Here is a 20,149-nt window from a genome sequence, read left to right on the forward strand (position 1 = left end):
ACTTCTGCTGGATTGTTGGACTATGAAGATACAAGATTGAAGACTTCGTCTCGTGTCCGGGTGGGACTCTCCTTGGCGTGGAAGGCAAGCTTGGCAATATAAACCGGAGGGTTTAGTCCCCTCCCTTGTAACCGACTCTGTGTAACCCTAGCCCCCTCCAGTGTCTATATAAACCGGAGGGTTTAGTCCGTAGGACAACAACAACAATCATAACCATAGGCTAGCTTAAAGGGTTTAGCCTCTACGATCTCGTGGTAGATCAACTCTTGTAATACTCATATTCATCAAGATCAATCAAGCAGGAAGTAGGGTATTACCTCCATCGAGAGGGCCCGAACCTAGGTAAACATCGTGTCCCCCGCCTCCTGTTACCATCCACCTTAGACGCACAGTTCGGGACCCCCTACCCGAGATCCGCCGGTTTTAACACCGACAGTGGCGGCTTCAGGCGAGATGTGGCAACGGCACGGCGAACGAGGAGAGAGAGGGGGCCGGTCTCACCTTTTAAAGGCCAAAGGGCGTGGAGGAGGGGCAAAGGAGAGACGGCGAAGAGGAGTCCGCGGCGGGGACGGCTCGGACGCCGAGGCGGCGGCGATGTCGTGCGCGATCCTGCCTCTAGAGCGAGGTCAGGCACGGGGCGGTTGGGCCTGGGCCGCGGCCTGGAAGCTAGGCCGGCCCTGTCGGCTCGGAAGGTTTTTTTTCTTTTTTTTATAAACACATTTTTTAACACAGACAATTAAAACGATAAAAAAATTAGATAGGCATATAATATATCAAAACTTTTAGAAAAAGATTTCCAACAACATGGACATTTTTGTAAAGTCAAATAAAATCGAGAAAAATTCAAATAATTCAAAGAGTGCAACTGCCCTACTAAAATCCAATAAAAATCATTCACAAAATACCAAAAATGATTTCAAATTTATTTATCTCCAATTTTTTGATGTAGGGAATCATGTTACCTTATTTTCCATATATTTTATTTTTGGAGAAAAATAATTTGAATAAAACCCAAATAACTCCAAATTGAAAATAATTTCCAAAAGAACTTTGAATTTGATCCTTTTAAACTTCCAGCTCATATTTCATATGTTTTGAAGAAGTCATTTTATCTTCTCTCATGAAAATCATTGAGTTGCTTAAAGTTTCAGAATTGGAAATATTTTCAAATGAAACTCAAATATTTTCAACAACCATTTTCATTTAAATAAATGGAAGAAGTCATGTCATCTTCTCTCCAGGGTTTTGCGATGAAAAGAATTTGAATTCACGGAGATCATAAATGCAAAATGAAAGTTTGGGAAAGTCCTTTTATTCCCTCTTATTTAATTTTCAAAAAGTTTCAAATTTCACTCAATTTCACACAATCAATCAAACAATCAATCAAATCTATCTATTTAATATAACATTCCAAAATTTAGAATTTTGGGATGTTACAGAGAGGAGATGGGGGAGGGGAGGGGGAAAAGGTGGTACTGTGTCGCGTCATAGCAGTAGCGCGGGCGGCAAAATGTGCTACTGATAAGAGCGTAGCAGCAGCACGCTTTCCTCACACGCGCTACTGCTAAGCGGGGCCAACCATGTGGCCAATTTTAAAATTAGCAGCAGCGACCGGGGTAAAAAGCGCGCTACTACTATTGCATTAGCAGTAGCGCGTGTCGTGACACCGTGCTGCTGCTAAACTTAGGTTGGTGGGTACTGTCGGTCGATTTTTGTAACAGCGCGGTTCCGCCAGCACATGCTACTGCTAACTGTGTATCAGTAGCGATTTTTTTGGATGCGCGCTACTGCTAATTAGTAGTAGCGCCTCTTTTTGTACCGCGCTGCTGCTAAGATTCCATGTATAAGGTTTTCCCTAGTAGTATATGAAAGTGACAAAGTAAGAAACTCTCTATCATGAAGATCATGGTGCTGCTTTGAAGCACAAGTGTGGAAAAAGGATAGTAACATTGCCCCTTCTCTCTTTTTCTCTCTTTTTTGGGCCTTCTCTTTTTTATTTGGCCTTTCTCTTTTCTTTGCGCCTTCTCTTTTTTTTATTTGGCCTTTCTTTTTTTCCCTCACACGGGACAATGCTCTAATAATGATGATCATCACACTTCTATTTATTTACAACTCAAGGATTACAACTCGATACTAGAACAAAATATGACTCTACATGAGTGCCTCCGGCGGTGTACCGGGATGGGCAATGAATCAAGAGTGACATGTATGAAAAATTATGCATGGTGGCCTTGCCACAAATACGATGTCAACTACATGATCATGCAAGGCAATATGACAATGATGAAGCGTGTCATAATAAACGGAACGGTGGAAAGATGCATGTTAATATATCTCGGTATGGCTATGGAAATGCCATAATAGGTAGGTATGGTGGCTGTTTTGAGGAAGATATAAGGAGGCTTATGTGTGATAGAGCGTATCATATCACGGGGTTTGGATGCACCGGCGAAGTTTGCACCAACTCTCGAGGTGAGAAAGGGCAATGCACGGTACCGAAGAGGCTAGCAATGATGGAAGGGTGAGAGTGCGTATAATCCATGGACTCAACATTAGTCATAAAGAACTCACATACTTATTGCAAAAATCTACATGTCATCAAAACCAAGCACTACGTGCATGCTCCTAGGGGGATAGATTGGTAGGAAAAGACCATCCCTCGTCCCTGACCGCCACTCATAAGGAGGACAATCAAAGAAACACCTCATGCTTCAAATTTGTTACACAACGGTTACCATACGTGCATGCTACGGGACTTGCAAACCTCAACACAAGTATTTCTCAAATTCACAATTACTCAACTAGCATGACTCTAATATCACCATCTTCATATCTCAAAACAATCATCAAGTATCAAACTTCTCATAGTATTCAATGCACTCTATATGGAACTTTTTATTATACCCATCTTGGATGCCTATCATATTAGGACTAATTTTATAGCCAAAGCAGATTACCATGCTGTTCTAAAAGACTCTCAAAATAATATAAGTGAAGCATGAGAGAGCAATAATTTCTATAAAATAAAACCACCATCGTGCTCTAAAAGATATAAGTGAAGCACTAGAGCAAAATTATCTAGCTCAAAAGATATAAGTGAAGCACATAGAGTATTCTAATAAATTCCGATTCATGTGTATCTCTCTCAAAAGGTGTGTACCGTAAGGATGATTGTGGTAAACTAAAAAGCAAAGACTCAAATCATATAAGACGCTCCAAGCAAAACACATATCATGTGGTGAATAAAAATATAGCCTCAAGTAAAGTTACCGATAGACAAAGACGAAAGAGGGGATGCCTTTCGGGGCATCCCCAAGCTTAGGCTTTTGGTTGAACTTGAATTTTACCTTGGGGTGCCTTGGGCATCCCCGAGCTTAGGCTCTAGCCAATCCTTATTCCAAGATCCATCAAATCTTTACCCAAAAACATGAAAACTTCACAACACAAAACTTAAATAGAAAATCTCATGAGCTCCGTTAGTGTATGAAAATAAACCACCACTTTAAGGTACTGTAATGAACTCATTCTTTATTTATATCGGTGTTAAACCTACTGTATTCCAACTTCTCTATGGTTCATACCCCCCGATACTAGCCATAGATTCATCAAAATAAACAAATAACACACGAAAAACAGAATCTGTCAAAAACAGAACAGTCTGTAGCAATCAAATGTATACTTCTGTAACTCCAAAAATTCTGAAATAAATTGGTGGACGTGAGGAATTTGTCTATTAATTATCTTCAAAAATAATCAACCTAAAAGCACTCTCCAGTAAACAATTACAGCTAATCTCGTGAGCGCTAAAGTTTCTGTTTTTTGCAGCAAGATCGCAAAGACTTCACCCAAGTCTTCCCAAAGGTTCTACTTGGCACAAACACTAATTAAAACATAAAACCACATCTAAACAGAGGCTAGATGAATTATTTATTACTAAACAGGAACAAAAAGCAAGGAACAAAAATAAAATTGGGTTGCCTCCCAACAAGCGATATCGTTTAATGCCCCTAGCTAGGCATAAAAACAAGAATAGATCTAGGTATTGTCATCTTTGGTATGCAATCCATAAGTGGATCTCATAATAGATTCATAAGGTAATTTAATTTTCTTTCTAGGAAAGTGTTCCATGCCTTTCCTTAACGGAAATTGGAATCTAATATTTCCTTCTTTCATATAAATAATTGCACCAATTGTTCTAAGGAAAGGTCTACCAAGAATAATAGAACATGTAGGATTGCAATCTATATTAAGAGCAATGAAATATACGGGCACATAATTCCTATTTGCAACAATAAGAACATCATTAATCCTTCCCATAGTTTTCTTAATGGTGGAATCCGCAAGATGCAAATTTAAAGAACAATCATCAAATTCACGGAAACCTAGCACATCACACAAAGTTTTGGGAATCGTAGAAACACTAGCACCCAAATCACATAAAGCATAGCATTCATAATCTTTAATCTTAATTTTAATAGTAGGTTCCCACTCATCATAAAGTTTTCTAGGGATATAAACTTCTAATTCAAGCTTTTCTTTATGGGGTTGCATTAAAGCATCAACGATGTGTTTGGTAAAAGCTTTATTTTGATCATAAGCATGAGGAGAATTTAACATGGATTGCAAAAAGGAAATACAATCTATCAAAGAACAATTATCATAATTAAATTCCTTAAAATCCAAAATAGTGGGTTCATTGCTATGTAAAGTTTTGACCTCTTCAATCCCACTTTTACCAATTTTTGCATCAAGATCTAAAAACTCCGAATCATTGGGACGCCTTTTAACTAAAGTTGACTCTTCTCCAGTCCCATCTTTATCAAGATTCATATTGGAAACAAACATTTAATAGGAGACACATCAATCACTTTTAGATCTTCATCATTATTATCATGAAAACTAGAAGAACACGCTTTCACAAAGCAATCTTTTTTCGCACGCATCCTAGCGGTTCTTTCTTTGCACTCATCAATGGAAATTCTCATGGCTTTGAGAGACTCATTGATGTCATGCTTAGGTGGAATAGATCTAAGTTTCAAAGAATCAACATCAAGAGAAATTCTATCCACGTTCCTAGCCAACTCATCAATCTTAGGCAATTTTTCTTCAAACAAAGCATTGAAATTCTTTTGCGAATTCATAAATTCTTTAACACTAGTCTCAAAATCAGAGGGCATGTTATTAATGTTCCATAAGAGTTGTTGTAGGAATTACCATATTTATTAGAGGAATTACTAGGAAACGGCCTAGAATTAAAATTTCCTCTATACGCGTTGTTACCAAAATTGTTCCTAACAACAAAATTCACATCCATAGATTCATTATTATTCTCAACCAAAGTGGACAAAGTCATATCATTAGGATCAGAAGAAACACTTTTATTAGCAAGCAATTTCATAAGTTCATCCATCTTTCCACTCAAAACATTAATCTCTTCAATAGCATGAACTTTTTTACTAGTGGATCTTTCGGTGTGCCATTGAGAATAATTAACCATAATATTGTCTAGGAGTTTAGTAGCTTCTCCGAAAGTGATTTCCATAAAAGTGCCTCCCGCGGCCGAATCTAAAAGATTTCTAGAAGCAAAATTCAAACTAGCATAAAAATTTTGTATAATCATCCATAAATTCAAACCATGTGTAGGGCAATTACGTTTCATTAATTTCATCCTCTCCCAAGCTTGTGCAACTTGCTCATGCTCAAGTTGCTTAAAATTCATAATATCGTTTCTAAGAGAGATGATCTTAGTGGGAGGAAAATACTTAGAGATAAAAGCATCTTTGCACTTATTCCATGAATCAATACTATTTTTAGGCAAAGAAGAAAACCAAGTTTTAGCACGATCTCTAAGCGAAAATGGAAATAGCTTCAATTTAACAATATCGTTATCCACATCTTTCTTCTTTTGCATATCACACAAATCAACAAAGTTGTTTAGATGGGTAGCGGCATCTTCACTAGGAAGGCCAGCAAACTGATCTTTCATAACAAGATTCAACAAAGCGGTATTGATTTCACAAGATTCAGCATCTGTAGTAGGAGCAATCGGAGTGCTAATAAAATCATTATTGTTGGTATTGGAAAAGTCACACAATTTAGTATTATCTTGAGCCATCGTGACAAACAATCAATCCAACACACAAGCAAACAAGAAGCAAGCGAAAAGAGGCGAACGAAAAAGGGCGAATAAAACGGCAAAGGTGAAGTGGGGGAGAGGAAAAAAGAGGCAAATGGCAAATAATGTAATGTGAGGGATAAGAGTTTGTGATGGGTACTTGGTATGTCTTTACTTGAGCGTAGATCTCCCCGGCAACAGCGCCAGAAATCCTTCTTGCTACCTCTTGAGCATGTGTTGGTTCTCCCTTGAAGAGAAAAGGGTGATGGAGCAAAGTAGCATAAGTATTTCCCTCGGTTTTTGAGAACCAAGGTATCAATCCAGTAGGAGACTACACGCGAGTCACCTAGTACCTGCACAAACAATCAAGAACCTTGCAACCAACATGATAAAGGGGTTATCAATCCATTCACGACCACTTGCAAAAATGAGATCTGATAAAGATAATAAGATAAATATTTTTGGTATTTTTGTTGTATAGATTGGAAAATAAAGATTGCAAAATAAATAGTAAACTAGAATTATAGATCGGAAACTTATATAATGTAAAGTAGACCCGGGGGCCATAGGTTTCACTAGTGGCTTCTCTCATGATAGGATATATTACGGTGGGTGAACAAATTACTGCCAAGCAATTGATGGAAAAGCGCATAGTTATGATGATATCTAGGGCAATGATCATAAATATAGGCATCACGTCCGTGTAAGTAGAACGAAATGATTCTGCATCTACTACTATTACTCCAAACATCGACCGCTATCCATCATGCATCCAAAGTATTAAGTTCATAAGAACACAGTAACGCATTAGGCAAGATGACATGATGTAGAGGGATAAACTCAAGCAATATGATATAAACCCCATCTTTTTATCCTCGATGGCAATAATACAATACGTGTCGGTTCCCTTTTTGTCACTGGGATCGAGCACCGCAAGATTGAACCCAAATCTAAGCACTTCTCCCATTGCAAGAAAGATCAATCTAGTAGGCCAAACTAAAACGATAATTCGAAGAGACTTGCAAAGATATCAAATCATGCATATAAGAATTCAAAGAAGAACCAAATAATATTCATAGATAATTAAGTTCATAAACCCACAATTCATTGGATCTCGGCAAACACACCGCAAAAGAGTATTACATCGAATAGATCTCCAAGAACATCGAGGAGAACTTTGTATTGAGATCCAAAGAGAGAGAAGAAGCCATCTAGATAATAACTATGGACCCAAAGGTCTGTGGTAAACTACTCACACATCATTGGAGAGGCTATGGTGTTGATGTACAAGCCCTCTGTGATCGAATCCCCCTCTGGCAGATCGCCAAAAAAGGCCCCAAGATGGGATCTCACGGGTACAGAAGGTTGCGGCGGTGGAAAATTGGTTTCGTGGCTCTCCTGGATGTTTTCAGGGTATAAGAGTATATATGGGCAAAAGAAGTAGGTCGGTGGAGCTACAAGGGGCCCACGAGGGTGGGGGCGCGCCTACCCCCCTGGGCGTGCCCTCCTGCCGCGTGGCCGCCTCGTTGCGTCTCTCACTTTCACTCCAAGTCTCCTGGATTGCGTTTGTTCCAAGAAAGATCCTCGCGAAGGTTTCGTTCCGTTTGATATTCCTTTTCTGTGAAACATTGAAATAGGCAAAAAAACAGCAACTGGTACTGGGCCTCCGGTTAATAGGTTAGTCCCAAAAATAATATAAAAAGCATATTAAATCCCATTAAACATCCAAAACAGATAATATAATAGCATGGAACAATAAAAAAATTATAGATACGTTGGAGACGTGTCACGCCCCCCCCCCTTGCCTCAATCCGAATTGGACAAGGGGAAGGGGTGGCGCCCCCCTCCTTCCTTCTCTCCTCCTCCTCCTCCTCCCCTTCTCCTACTTGGACTAGGAAAGGGAAACCTACTCCTACTAGGAGTAGGATTCCTCCCCCCCCCTTGGCGCGCCCCTTGTGGCCGGCCGACCTCCTCCTCCCCTCCTTTATATACGGGGGAGGGGGGCACCCCATAGACACACAAGTTGATCTTTAGCCGTGTGCGGTGCCCCTCTCCACAGTTTTCCACCTCGGTCATATTGTCGTAGTGCTTAGGCGAAGCCCTGCGTCGGTAACTTCATCATCACCGTCACCATGCGGTCGTGCTGACGAAACTCTGCCTCGGCCTCAGCTGGATCAAGAGTACGAGGGACGTCGCCGAGCTGAACGTGTGCTGATCTTGGAGGTGCCGTGCTTTCGGTACTTGATCGGTTGGATCGCGAAGACGTTCGACTACATCAACCACGTTACTAAACACTTCCGCTTTCGGTCTACGAGTGTATGTGGACACACTCTCCCCACTCGTTGCTATGCTCTCCTAGATAGATCTTGCGTGATCGTAGGATTTTTTTTGAAATACTATGTTCCCCAACAAACACATCAAACAGTGATTAATAAAGTTCGATTGTATTTCGCTCGAAAAAGAGAGAAAAAAGATGGGATCTTTCTACCACATGCCATACATGGTTAGCAAACTTCACTTCTTCTGTCACAAAACGGCGCATCATGTTGTTGGTTCATCTCGGCAGATACTTATATATGTGAAAAAGCTGAGACGAAAGAGAAAATGTTTCTCTTCTTTCATTAGTAGAATTTTTTAGAACATGTTTAATGGGAAAATTTTGTTTTTGCCACTCTAGATTTTGCCAATTTTCCTTATGCCACTCTAGATTTTGACATTTCACTTTTGCCACTCTTACTTTTTGAAATTATCACAATTGCCATTCCCGTGGCAAAAGCAAAATTTTCAGTGGCAATTGTGATAATTGTCAAAAACTAAGAGTGGCAAAAATGAAATAAAATTATTTTGCTTTTGCCATAAAATGGCAATTGTGATAATTGTCAAAATCTAAGAGTGGCAAAAGTGAAATGTCAAAATCTAGAGTGGCATAAGAAAAATTGGCAAAATCTAGAGTGGCAAAAACAAAATTTTCCCATGTTTAATTTGATTGGCCATTTTGACCCCCAACTACCTCAAAGTTGTGCCCACAGACTGACAAACATGCCGCGCAAGCCTCATTTGTCCGCGTGCACAAAGTGTACCGCCCTTTGTCCCTAAATTGTCTGGAAAATGCATATGATTGGTGGGATGGAAACAGAGAGAAAATAAAGAAAAACGAAAGAGAGAAAGTGGTCGGGGTGGGCTGGGTCCGACATGATGGGCTGTCCGGATATCCCCATTTTCTTCCTACATATGGGATGAGTTTTGGTGTTTGCAGACAGCCCGAACATATGTGGACGACTTGGGGGGGCTCAGTTCGAGAGGCTTTTTATTACCAGTGAACTGTTAGGCCCGTTATATGATTTTTAGTAGTCTTTTTCGATGATTTGTGTGGTCCTCAACGACAGTCTACATGCGGTCATATGTTTCTTCCCCTGGCGCGGCGATGCTCTACCGGTCAATGCTACGTAAGGAGGCAGAGCTATGTTTTCTCTGTATGTTTGGTGCAACTGCTATTGTGTGGAATTTATATTTGTGTCCTTGTAGAAACGATCTTTTGGATTTGCTGAGTTTTCGTCAGTATGTCGTCATGCCTCTTTGGTTTGATTTTTTGTGAATTAGAATATTTCTTCAGCAATATGACAAAGTTATTGTGTCGACAACATGCACTTCTAGGGGATCATCCCTAGCCCAAGTATGTCTTTTTAGGTTAGTGATTCAAGGGGTTCCCTCGAGCTCTATTAGTAATCAAGTCTGTGCAAGTGTCCGAGTGGTTAGCGCTCTGATCCAATTGTGGTGTCTTTATTGAAGTCTTGGAAGAATTTTGTCTTCCAAAACACATTACCGTCGAGAGAAGCTGTTTCTGAGGGATTTGATTGTAATTCTTAGTTTTATAATAAATGCACGTGCTTTAAAAAAACCCGGAGATTCAAGTTCGATTTTCAAAACTAAGAATTATAATAAAATCCCTCGAAACATATGATTGTCGGATCTTCTTAAATCTCAGTCCTAGATCGAGTAAGTGAAGGATATGATTTTGGTACTGCTTCACCTTTTCTGGTTTGTTAGGCCTATACAAATAAAAATCTCAGCAACCAAGATGATCACGACCGGGGGAACAAATTTCATAGTTTCCGTAACTACCCAATTAGCGCGCTTGTATCGTCAAAAACCGCAGTGCATGCATGCATGGGCACTAAATGATTAGAAACACTTACATACATTGACCAACTTTCTTTTAACCATTGGCGATTTAATATACCTCAAAATTTAATCAGTTGACTGAGACGAATAAAAGTGAGAATAACAAATTAGGAGAAAAAATGTAAGGTCGATAAACCCTGCAAACTTACAAGAGCGGGTACAAGCATGGGCGGATTTGGGCCCCAGGCAGCCCAGGCCATTGCCTGGGGCATGGAAAAAATCGTAGGCCTAAATTAAAAAAAACTTTGGCCTGGGGCGCAGCCCAGGTCCAAGCCCAGGCAGCCCAGGCGAAAAGGCCCAGCCGGCAGGCCGCCCAGGCCAACTCGCCCGCACCACCGCACCGCCGCACGACCAGACGCTCTGCCCCCGACTCATTCTGGACCCGATGAACCCTAAGTCGTCACCGGTCGCCGCCCACCGTCGCCGGTCGCCACCCGTCGTCGCCGGTCAGCTTCTTGCCTCCGTCCGGCAGTGCCCACGGATCCCCCTTCGAGCGCCCCCCCGTTTCAGCCCCCCCCCCTCCCCCACCCCCTCGGTTGTGCCGCTACCGCTGCGGCGCTGCGGGTTGCGGCTGCTGTGCAGTTCGCCGTGTCCGGCGTCCTGCGAGGCGGCGAGAGCGCGAGGCAGCGAACCCGGCTAGGGCGCGGCCGTGCGAAGCTGCAGCCTACAGGCTGCCCGGCCCGGTGTCCAGCGAGGTAGTCACTTTCTCAGTATAATTTTGATGGCCTGATGCCCTGTTTTTTTTTATAGATGCCATTGTCTTGATTGGATGATGATGATTTTAGTTGCTAAATGCCACTGTTTGTCTGTTTGTTAGATGTTTGTTAGATACCAATATTGACATTGAGAAATTTTTGTTTCTCTAAATTTTTACAGGAGCTCAAGATGAGCAAAAGAAACAAGACATTGAATTCTTTCTTTCAAGTTCGAACCACCGAAGCCGCAGAAACGGGTCCTTCAGCTCAAACAACTGATGTTGAATCTGCCCCTAATGTTAGAGCTGAACTCAAACCCGGTGATGTTGAATCTGACCCCGGTAAGAGAATACCAATTGAGGAGTTAGATCCAGACATTAGAGATCTTGCTAGAAGGGAGTACATTAGTATGGGTCCTTGCCAACCAACTAATCATACATATGAAAAGATAAATGGTAGGAGCTTTCATAACTATTGGTTCAATGATCATCGTGGCTGGTTGGAATATAGCATTGAAAAAAGATCAGCCTTTTGCTTTTATTGTTTTCTGTTTAAGCAACCAAGAGCTGAAAACTATGGTATTGAAGCATTCATGAGAAATGGATTCAAATCTTGGAAGGATGGACCTAAAGTTTTTAATCAACATGTTGGCAAGCATGATAGTGCTCATAATAAATCTAGGCAACATTATGAGGATTTCAAAAATCAAAGACAAAATCTGCCACATGTCTTTGATAGGGGTTCTCAGAAGCAAGAAGAAGAATACAAAGCCCGTCTCTTGATTATATTGGGTATTGTCAAATTTTTGATACTACAAGCTCTTGCTTTTCGTGGTCATGATGAGTCTACTAGCTCAATGAATAAGGGTAACTTTAAAGAGTTGTTGGACTTGTTCATAAAGAAAGACCCAAAGGTGGCAAAATTATTTGGGGATGCGGGAGATAACCATAAGCTGACATCACATAAGATACAAAAGGATTTATGCAAGGCTTGTGCAAAAGAGACCACCAGTGCCATTCTTGAGGAGATTGGAGATAGTAAATTTGCATTACTTGTTGATGAGTCCAGAGATGCATCTATGAAGGAGCAAATGGCTATGTGTTTGAGGTCAGTACATTTGCTTGTGTGTGTGTTATTGTAGCCTTATAGGTGTATTTTTCTTAAAGTTCTTATATATTAATCATGGTCCTTTGTCTTTTGTAGGTATCTCGGCAAACGAGGGGAGGTGATTGAGAGATTCATGGCAGTTGAGCATGTTCCTGACACTAAAGCAACTTCACTGAAGGTAGCTTTGGATGGTATGCTTGGTAATCTTGGCTTATCTATGTCTAATTTGAGATGGCAGGGTTATGATGGGGCTTCAAACATGAGAGGGGAATTTCATGGGTTGCAAAGATTGATCTTGGAGGAAAATCCTTATGCTCATTATATACATTGTTTTGCCCACCAGTTACAATTAGTGGTTGTTGCTGTTGCCAAGTGTTGTTCATCAGTAAGGGATTTTTTTGAGTACACAAGCATGGTTGTTAACATTGTTAATGCTTCTTGTAAAAGACATGATCAGTTAGCCCAAGAGCAACATGATGAAATAGTACGCCAAATAGAGTCCGGGGAACTTCTTGAGGGAAAAGGGAAAAACCAACTAACTAACCTTGCAAGACCTGGTGATACACGGTGGGGATCACATCATAAAACATTGTGTCGTCTTGTTGAGATGTGGAAACCAGTTCTAAAGGTATTAGAAAATTTACACAATGATGCAAATAATGTTGCCCAAAGAACCACAGCTGCGGGGTTGATAAAGCACATGGAGTCTTTTGAATTTTTTCTCATATTGCATCTTATGATTAGATTATTGGGCAAGACTAACAATCTGTCACAATGCTTGCAATTGAAAAATCAAAATATTGTACGTGTTGTGGGATTGATTAAAACCACATTGGAGGATATTCAAGAGATAAGGCAGAATGGTTGGGATGAGCTCTTCAAAGAGGTAACAGACTTTTGTGTCAAATTCAACATTGTAGTGCCAAATATGGAAGATACAAGAACTGCTAATGGCCGTTCAAGGTCTTGGGGTGGGCAAATGGTAACTTACAACCATCATTTCAAATTTGAAATATTCAATGTGTTGCATGATCAGCTTATTGTGGAGTTGAACAACCGCTTTGCTGAAAGGTCTACTCAATTGTTGAGATGCATTGCTTGTCTTGACCCCAAGAATTCATTTGCCAATTATAATGAAGACAAGCTAGTAGATCTTGCTAATACGTATGCTGCTGATTTCTCTACATATGAAGTTACTTTTGTCCTTAGAAACCAACTAGACTCATTCATTCGGGAAGCAAGAGGTGATCCACATTTGATGAATTGCAATGATCTTGGTCATCTTGCCATGAATATGGTTAAAAGTGATATGCACACAACTTTTCCCTTAGTTTACCGTCTGGTTGAGTTAGCATTGATTTTACCTGTTGCAACCGCAACCGTGGAAAGGGAATTCTCAGCAATGAGCATTATCAAGACCGGATTGAGGAACAAAATAGGTGATGATTGGATGAATCATAGAATGGTATGTTACATTGAGAGAGATGTATTTGTTAGTATCGAAGAATCCAAGATCATTGAGCGATTTCAAGGTTATCGCACACGTAAAGGTGTTTTGCCTCGTCCTACACGTAAGTTTTCACTTTTTGCATCTATTGTTAATTAGTTTTGCCTGCTATATTATGCACTGATTCGCATTTCAAAATTGATGATTGAAGGTTTAGCGATGTCTGCTCTTGAAGATGTAGTCATGGGAGGTTCGGATCAACCAATCATTTAATTTGGTATCAATCTTCTGTATCATTTATCTATACCACATATTGTCTTTTGATTTGTCTTGCTTTATTAGTTGACCCATTATGGAACAAATGCTGCCATTGAATATCATGTTTGGTTTCTTATTAGTTATGCAAAACATAGATTGATTCTTGTATGCCTTGAAATTGAAGTTTTTTCTAGGTAGTTTTTAGCCATTAGTTGTTCGCCTGGGGCGTCAACAATTCCTGGGTCCGCCACTGGGTACAAGTAAATGGTGCACTGAAATGGCCTCAATGAGTTTAAGTGCCTAAAGGAAATATTGCATCGAATTGGTACCGTCCTATGCGTCCAATTGTGATCCAAGGGCTGTGCTTACTGTGACATTGCACTGCAATGTTCGAGGTCAGAAACTCAGACGGATTCCATAAAAATAAACTACTTACATTGGTGGTACCAACGGATAACTAGTAACGAACATATGCATGCATGGTTGGGTCCTTTTTGAGGCATACGAATGGCTGCATAGTTGATCTTCGAGCGTCACTAGTGACGGCAGTGTGATTGTTGCTACTAGCCTTAGTTTATTTACACAAAGGATCAGTTACGTGTTTATGAATTACATATAGTCATGCTAACAAGAAATACGCAGTTTTAATTATATCCTGAAAGCGACCAGGTCGATTTTGTCCTGCCTCCAAAACTCTAAACATGGTGACCAAAATAGCAGACTTTTTTTTACTAAATATACAAGTTTACATATGTAATTCTTGCCAGTATGAAGACATTGTATATAAAAATGACAGCTCGTCTTGCATATATATTATTTTAGAGCCTCGCATAGACAATTTTTTCGTGCACAATATGTGTTTGGTTTGCACAAGATAATCTTGTTCTTTAGTTCAATAAAAACCATGGATGAAAATAACGTTACGTTGATCGATCGCTGTCTACACGGTAAAACAATGTGCGTCATATATAACTAATTAACCGTCAACCCACTCCGACTGATGTTGATGGATTTCATCTTTAAGAATCGATGTTGTTATAGCGGGGAGAATGTCTTCTGAAAGGATGCTCATTGCATTCAATTTTATCCATCATATTCAGTACAAAAAGAAACCCCAATACATCTCAATGTGCTTAAAGTACAAACTTCATTTGTCTAAAGTCTATGATCATGTGGACTAGATTTTTCTTGAAAATGTATTTCTCAACCCGAGTTTCCCATCGAAGTGGATTTTTGGATTATGAGGTGTATGACATGAGTGCACTACTTAGCGAAGTTTAACTGGAACTTTCTACAATAATTCCTTCATCCAAATCACAATAAGATGGCCCATTGTCTCCATTTTTGTCACTTTCAGCAGCATGATGTCGTATTCTGTTTAGTGCACTGTGTTGTTCAGATTACTAGTTTGGAGTTGGTGCAAAGTTTGTTGAAATGCATATGAGATCTTACACATGCTCTTTAGAAATGACTATGCATTTGCCTAGAGCCAATGTGGATCAAGCTGCCACCATCAAGGATGTCCCAAATACATATATCAGAAAGCCATGTTGCAACTTATCAACCCTTGTAAGTACTCCATCATGTTCAGTGGCAGCTGCCCAGGTTTCTTTTAATTGACATAAAGAGGTGTTGAGCCTTTATTAATGTACTCCCTCCATCCCAAAATAAGTTAGTACAAAGTTGAGACACTAATTTTGGGACGGAGGAAGTACTTTTGCCCTAAATATCATCGGCTACTTGTTACTCAAGAAATAATGAATAAGGGCAGGTTTTAAAAGCTGATGCTAAATTGAGCAAAAGACAGGGGCAGGGGTGGGGGGGTGGGGGACTCATCTTCTGGTGACAAAATGGTTTTAGTGAAAGTTGTGGCTCAGGCACCATATCCCAAGTGATGCACCACCTATGTATGAGTGTGTTTAACTTACCTCTTTGTGACGACCTGACAAAGAAGACACAATAATATTGGTGGGTTGTGGAAAACGGTGAACACAAGGTGATCTGACCAAAGTCCGAATGAAGCCTATGGTTTTGGAACATGGGACATTCAACTTGGTAGATGCAAGAAGAGCTTGGCTATTGCTAGATCTCCCTAATGAGACGAGTATGGTCTTGAATCGGTAATGCTACACTCGCGGAAAAGAAGTTATAGGATTGCATGTACGCACCCCCCCCCCCCCCCCGCCCCTTGAATTTTAAACAGGACTAGGTATATGTAAATTCGGAGAAAATTTATTTTAGGTAAGCCACTTTTCTTGGCCATTATATTAAGATCCAACAGTCACCCTTTTTTTTCTACAACTTTCTTCGTTCCACAAAATTAACATATCCAAATTGTAAATTCAATCAATTTAGATATAGCTATTGTGGTTTTAACTAACACCCTCCTCTAGCACAAACTTACGCTCTCCCCCGACTGATTTGTTGAGTCAGTAATAGAAGAAGCATAAGAGTTTGGCGGGTTCTATGGATTATTAGGGGCTTCATCGCTTCGGCGAGTCATCTCCTGACAACACAAAATGTCTCCTCCCATCATGGAAACAATGCTCCGTCTGAGCAAAGGTGCCCCGTACCAAGTTTATTCCATACACACAGGCGTAGCATTGATGGAAGGCATACCATAACCTATGAACGTCAAGCGCATCACATTCAAACATAGCATGCGATTTTCTTCTTCTTCTTCTTCTTGTACAACCTCGAAAGATGCTTACTATGCCGACGAAAGTAGCTCGGCCGCTTTGTCATATTCTGTGGAGACCCTCAGTCAAATCAGAAAACTTTAAAACTAGTACACTATGATACATGATGATAAATAGAGTCGTGAATGGACCAATTCTCGTACCAAATCAAATGGACTAGTTTATAACAAAGCCATGAAAATTGTGCTTCACTAGCATAAGAGAACTCATCAAGACAACAACAAATCTCGGACTCATGCACACGCACGGCCATGCATGCACCACCAAACCTTTCCCTCTCCGGGCGTGCGTGTGCCTTGGAGGGACGACCAAATCTCCATGCGTTCTCGTACGTACATGCGCAGACGACTGGGTCGTGGCTGTATTCCCACCATATGTATCTGCCGGTGTTGATGTTTGTTTCACCCAGTGTCGTGCATGTCATTTTTACCCCCCTGGTTGCATGTCCACGTACCTGCTCGTCGCACCTCGCACGGTGGCATAGCTACAAGAAGACCGCTGACTGAACCTGGTGATCACCGTGCCGTACGTGCTAGGGTACTTCTCTTATGCAATAAACTTGTAATTGGGAAAGCCACCTTTGTTGCCGCAAATCTCGAAGGAACTCTGCTAATAGAAGATTCAGAATCGTTGATCTAGAAAAAGATCGTCAGTTGTCTGGAAAATTCAGGTTTCAGCACCGACTCCTGTTGGACGCCCGCAGGCGTCGGGTAGGCGTGGCAACAACGCCTGAAAGCAAGGGTAATGGGCCGGCCAACTCTGGGGCGAGCATGCTTTTTACTCTTTAATATTTTAGTCGGTTTTTCTCTGTATTTTTTTTGTGAATCTAAAAGTTTTAAACCCTTCTTAAAAATCTGTGCGAGTTTAAAAAATATTCAGTGTATACAGAAAAATATGTCCATCGTATATTAACACAGTTCACTGTATATGAGAAAAATATCCAGTGTGTATTAAAAAATGTTCAAATTATATTAGAATTTTTTAGTGTGTATTATGAGAATTTTCATCATATATTACAAAATTATTTAGTATGTATTCTAAAAAGGTCATCGGATATTAAAGTATTGTTCACTGTGTACTAAAAATTTGTTCACCGTGTATTTAAAAATAAAAAGTAGCAAAAAAACCATAACAAAGCAAGAAAATCTGAAAACCCCGTAAAGAACCGGAAAGAAAAACAAAAAAAAAAGCAAACAGAAACGAAAAGATAAAAATTGCAGCGAACGAACAACAACCCGTACGACCAAACTGGGCTAGGTGGTAAATAGGGGATCCACCAGCACGGCTGTAGAAATTGATGGGCTGGGTGGGCCCTGGTGGTCTAAACGAATTATGCCCCAGAAGCTTTCAACCTGCCCAAAATAGTGGGCCGTGGACGAACACACCCGGCCTGCACTGGACGCGCAACGCGGGCTGCAAACAGATCAGTTGAACATAAACATATATTTTTCTCAAAAAAAACATATATATACCCAAAAAAAGCATACAGATAGGATCCGTATATTCTTCTAAAAAAAGATAGGACATGTATTATATTTTTGAAAAGAAAAAAGATGGGAGGACTGCTATGTTATTAGAGAGATCATTGATATGAAAACTGTCATGGGATGCCCATAATATTGCCAGGAATTCGCTTACTCTTGTGTCAGGTCGCCATGTTTGGCTTTCTGAAGCCTTCAAGCTATGTAAACACATCAATCAGTGATTAATAAAGTCCGATGGTATTTCGCTCGAAAAAGAGAGAAAAAAGATGGGATCTTTCTACCACATGCCATACATGGTTAGCAAACTTCACTTCTTCTGTCACAAAACGACACATCATGCTGTTGGTTCATCTCGGCAGATACTTATATATGTGAAAAAGCTGAGATAAAGAGAAAATGTTTCTCTTCTTTCGTTAGTAGCATTTTTTAGAGCATGTTTAATTTGATTGGCCATTTTGACCCCCAACTACCTCAAAGTCGTGCCCACAGACATGCCGCAAAAACCTCATTTGTCCGCGCACACAAAGTTTACCCCCCTTTGTCCCTAAATTGTCTGGAAAATGCATATGATTGGTGGAATGAAAATAAAGAAAAACGAAAGAGAGAAAGTGGTCGGGGTGGGCTGGGTCCGACATGATGGGCTGTCCAGATATCCCCATTTTCTTCCTACATATGGGATGATTATGGGTGTTTGCAGACAGCCCGAACATATGTGGACGACTTGGGGGCCTCAGTTCGAGAGGTTTTTTTATTACCAATGAACTGTTAGACCCATTACATGATTGTTAGTAGTCCTTTCCAATGATTTGTGTGGTCCTCAACGACCGTCTACATGAGGTCATATGTTTCTTCCCCTGGCGTGGTGATGCTCTACCGGTCAATGCTACTTAAGGAGGCAGAGCTATGTTTTCTCTGTATGTTTGGTGCAATTGCTATTGTGTGGAATTTATGTTTGTGTCCTTGTAGAATCGATCTTTTGGATTCGTTGAGTTTTCGTCAATATGTCTTGATGCCTTTTTGGTTTGATTTTTTGTGAGTTAGAATCTTTCTTCAGCAATAAGACAAAGTTCTTGTGTCAACAACATGCACTTCTAGGGGATCATCCCTAGCCCAAGTATGTTCATCTCTAATGACTTTCAATCTTTTTAGGTTAGTAATTCAAGGGGTTCTCTTGAGCTCTATCAGTAATCAAGTCTGTGCAAGTGTCCGAGTGGTTAGCGCTCTGATCCAATTGTGGTGCCTTTATTGAAGCCTTGGAAGAATTTTGTCTTCAAAAAAACATTACCGCCGAGAAGCTGTTTCTAAGGGATTTGATTGTAATTCTTAGTTTTACAATTGCCATTCCCATGGCAAAAGCAAAATTTTCAGTGGCAATTGTGATAATTGTCAAAAACTAAGAGTGGCAAAAATGAAATAAAATTATTTTGCTTTTGCCATAAAATGGCAATTGTGATAATTGTCAAAATCTAAGAGTGGCAAAAGTGAAATGTCAAAATCTAGAGTGGCATAGGAAAAATTGGCAAAATCTAGAGTGGCAAAAACAAAATTTTCCCATGTTTAATTTGATTGGCCATTTTGACCCCCAACTACCTCAAAGTTGTGCCCACAGACTGACAGACATGCCGCGCAAGCCTCATTTGTCCGCGTGCACAAAGTGTACCGCCCTTTGTCCCTAAATTGTCTGGAAAATGCATATAATTGGTGGGATGGAAACAGAGAGAAAATAAAGAAAAACGAAAGAGAGAAAGTGGTCGGGGTGGGCTGGGTCCGACATGATGGGCTGTCTGGATATCCCCATTTTCTTCCTACATATGGGATGAGTTTTGGTGTTTGCAGAAAGCCCGAACATATGTGGACGACTTGGGGGGCCTCAGTTCGAGAGGCTTTTTATTACCAGTGAACTGTTAGGCCCGTTATATGATTTTTAGTAGTTTTTTCCGATGATTTGTGTGGTCCTCAACGACAGTCTACATGCGGTCATATGTTTCTTCCCCTGGCGCGGCGATGCTCTACCGGTCAATGCTACGTAAGGAGGCAGAGCTATGTTTTCTCTGTATGTTTGGTGCAACTGCTATTGTGTGGAATTTATGTTTGTGTCCTTGTAGAATCGATCTTTTGGATTTGCTGAGTTTTCATCAGTATGTGTTCATGCCTCTTTGGTT

General features: G+C 40.5%; 1 protein-coding gene across 1 annotated transcript; it reads left to right on the forward strand.

The window, feature by feature from the left end:
- Window positions 1–11,182: 11,182 nt before the first annotated feature.
- On the forward strand, window positions 11,183–13,819 carry LOC125548911 (uncharacterized). Its single transcript, XM_087516972.1, has 3 exons — window positions 11,183–12,099; window positions 12,196–13,670; window positions 13,758–13,819. The coding sequence occupies exons 1-3, from the start codon at window positions 11,183–11,185 to the stop codon at window positions 13,817–13,819; spliced, it is 2,454 nt and encodes an 817-aa protein (XP_087373098.1).
- Window positions 13,820–20,149: the final 6,330 nt, after the last annotated feature.

The sequence above is a fragment of the Triticum urartu genome, chromosome 3A, assembly GCF_056163025.1.
Source record: "Triticum urartu cultivar PI428250 chromosome 3A, HENAU_Tu73, whole genome shotgun sequence".
NCBI classification, from domain to species: domain Eukaryota; kingdom Viridiplantae; phylum Streptophyta; class Magnoliopsida; order Poales; family Poaceae; genus Triticum; species Triticum urartu.